This window comes from Myotis davidii, unplaced genomic scaffold (genome assembly GCF_000327345.1).
Source record: "Myotis davidii unplaced genomic scaffold, ASM32734v1 scaffold196, whole genome shotgun sequence".
In the NCBI taxonomy this organism is placed as follows: Eukaryota; Metazoa; Chordata; class Mammalia; order Chiroptera; family Vespertilionidae; genus Myotis; species Myotis davidii.
In genome coordinates this window covers 463,094-466,468 of record NW_006288258.1, presented here as the reverse complement: position 1 = coordinate 466,468, position 3,375 = coordinate 463,094, and the positions used below count along the sequence as shown (strand labels likewise).

The window sequence follows — 3,375 nt, the reverse complement described above, 5'->3', positions numbered from 1 at the left end:
TAGTATTGAATACGTATTCATGAGCAGTTTTCTTAAAAACTTACCTTTCCCAAGAAACTAGAAACACCAATCAGAAAGGATATATGCACCCCTATGTTCATAGTGGCACAATTCACCATAGCTAAGATTTGGAAATAGCCTAAGTACCCAGCAGCGGATGAGTAGATTAAACAACTGTGGTGCATCTACACAATGGAATACTACGCTGCTGTAAAAAGGAACTCCTACCATTTCCAACAGCATGGATGGAACTGGAGAGCATTATGCTAAGCGAAATAAATCAGTTGGAGAAATATAAATATCACATGATCTTACTCATTTGTGGAATATAATGAACAACATAAACTGATGGACAAAGAGAGAACCAGAGACAGAGAATCATTGATCAGACCATCAAACCTCAGAGGAAAGGTAGAGGAGGGTGTGGTGAAGGGGGAGAGATCAACCACAGACAATCTATTTATAAAGAAAAATTTAGGGAATTAAGATATAGAAACAACTCTAACATGTGATTTTATAGTAACTGCTACAAAAACTGTATAACTAAAGTGCTAAAAAGAATTCAAAACCAAAAGAAAACAGTTTTTGTGAGGATTATGAGAAAATCTGGGAAAATATTTTAAATGAGCCAAAAATAAGTTAATAACCTCTAATTGCTTCTATTAAACTTGTTTTAGGGTTCTTTTGTTGTTGTTCTTTAAAATTATAAATTATTCCAATTCTTTCACTTGCTGTTCATAATGTACAAACAAGGGATATAACCTTTGTTAGTAACCTCAACTTTGCAAGGTGTGTCTTGAATAGTTTGCATATTAAAAATATACCAAAATTCATACATTTAGGTTAATAAATATATATTTTAGAAAAAATTCTACCTTTCCTTCATCCATTGGATTATCACTTATATGGACAATAGGTCCTGGGTGAGACTTAGATGACCTAGAAAAGAGAAAGTTAATAAGATTTTTTTTGTGTCAGCTAAAATTTTCAATACAATTATATATTTATCACAATAAGAATAATGAATGAAAAATAAAGATATATTTATAAAAGATATAAATGTTTCAGTAAGTGATCAATAACAGATATGTAGCTCTTGATATGAATCGAAATAGAAATCAGAAAAAATATAGTGACTGTTAAGTTGATATAAGTAAGAAAAATTTACAATTAATTAATTTGGATAAACATAAGTACTTTGTGTATAGAAAAGAATCTTCAATTTAGTATTATAGCACAGAAAACCTATTCTCATGGTAGAATTCTCAGAGTTAATATTTTTAAATAAAGCAGTATCTAAAATATTGCAATCTTATTTTACTTAAATCTAGCTTCCAATTAGGGCATCTTATCCAGTTCCATAGTTAGACAAAAAGTAGGAAAAATTATATTATCTTAAAAAACAAATCAACAAAAGTAATGCCACCTATACTTGCTCAGAAAAAGTAAGTCATGCAGATAAAAATGTAGCTGAACTGAGGCCTATACTGCATGAATAAGCGCTTCTCCATTCATAAACTCCAGGGTTCAAAGACCAGTCCACTTCATGAGAGCCATTTGTGAAACCACACAGACACCTACACCAGAACTACCCACCAGATGCTGTGGTCAACTCAAACAGCAGACCAAGAAAACCCACACCTTGTTATCAAGGGACTGGTATCTATATATAGAAAAGGCTAATATGCAAAGTATATCCTCAGGAGTTCAACCATGAGACCAGGAGTTCAATTGCTCGCTATGACATGCACTGACCACCACCGGGCAGCACGGGACATGGCAGGTGACTAGCAGCGGTGGCGGGACACTGAAGGAGCAAAGAAAGGAGGAGGCGGAGAAGCGGGGAGGACCATGCAGTGGTGGCATGAGTGGTGAGGGAAGGAGGAGGAGAGGAGGTGGGGGGGGTGAACTGTGCGGTGGGGTTACGTGAGTGGCGAGGGAAGTAGGAGACGGGGAGGTGGGGAGGCAGAGAACTTCACGGTGGTGTACAGGCAGTGAGGAAAGGAAAAAATGCGGAGGTGGAGAGGCAGGGAGGCAGGGAATCTGATAGGCCCTGATTGCTGGCCAGGCCTAAGGACCCCATGCACGAATTTTGTGCACCGGGCCTCTAGTATGATAATAATGTTGCTGCCACAAGAAGGAAAACCAGGCTATTACAGCTACTCACACTAGTTAAGAGAGATGCCACAAATTTATCACTATGTCAAAGTGATATAAAGTTGTGAAGTGTAAAAATTTAGATCTATTTGTTTAAAAAGAAAAACAAAACAAAATGAAAATGAATCTTGCTGATTTTAATAAATTTTTATGTCTAAATTAGGTAAGAAAAAAAACAGATAAAATGCAAAGATAAGATCTTAAGAGTGAAAAGTTAGAACTAAAAGTTAAAATCCTTAAGGCCCTTTAGCTCATGCAGTTTTTGTTGTTGTTATTGTAAAATGAAAACAATCATCACTATATCAAAATTAAGGAAAACTGTCAAATTAATTTTGCAATGTTACATGGCAAACATTTAGACTACATTTGCTAATTATTAAAATACTAGAGGCCCGGTGCATGAAATTTGTGCACAGGATGGGGGGTTGTCCCTGAGCCCAGACTGTACCCTCTCCAATCTGAGATATCCCTCTCACAATCCAGGACCACTGGCTCCTAACCGCTCGCATGCCTGCCTGCCTGCCTGACTACCCCTAACCACTTCTGCTTGCCAGTCTGATTGCATCCTAACCACTCCCCTACTGGCCTGATTGATGCCTAACTGATCCCCTGTCAGCCTGATTTCCCCCAACTTCCCTCCCCTGCCAGCCCGATCACCCCAACTGCCCTCCCCTACCAGCCCGATCATCCCCAACTGTCCTTTCTGCCGGCCTGATCGCCCCCAATTGCCCTCCCCTGCTCCTCTAATCGCCCCTAACTGTCCTCTCCTGCGGGCCTGATTGCCTACAACTGCCCACCCCGGCCTGCCTGATCACCCACAACTGCCCTCTCCTGCCTCGACCCGCCTCGTCCACTGGGACCCGCCTCCTCTGCACAAGGCAGCGGAGATGCCGGGACTGGCCTCCTCCGCGCCACACGGAGCCATGGGACCCCCAGGCCTCACCACACAGAGCGGCCACTGGGCCCCACCTCTGCTGTGCATGCAGCCATCTTTGAGGCAGCCATCTTGTGACGACGTCACGCACAAGGGCTCGAGGACCACCTAGGCTTTTATTAGTATAGACTAGAGGCCCGGTGCACAAAAATTTGTGCACTCGGGGGAGGGGGGGGGTCCCTCAGCCCGGCCTGGGCCCTCTAGCAGTCTGGGACCCCTAGGGAGATAACGACCTGCTGGCTTAGGCCTGCTCCTGGGGGGCAGAGGGCAGGCCCCATCCCTCG

The 3,375-nt window shown here is 42.0% G+C and overlaps 1 protein-coding gene across 6 annotated transcripts in view; it reads right to left on the bottom strand.

The window, feature by feature from the left end:
* Positions 1 to 3,375, bottom strand: part of STXBP5 (syntaxin binding protein 5) — a 156,882-nt gene that overhangs the window by 111,832 nt on the left and 41,675 nt on the right. For all 6 annotated transcript variants that reach the window (XM_015561611.1, XM_015561605.1, XM_015561606.1 and 3 more), the window contains one exon: positions 876 to 939. Coding sequence is in view for 5 of the 6 variants with exons in the window: in XM_015561605.1 (XP_015417091.1) it covers positions 876 to 939 (64 nt within the window). In the remaining variant the exon portion in view is untranslated. The remainder of the gene's footprint in view (positions 1 to 875; positions 940 to 3,375) is intronic.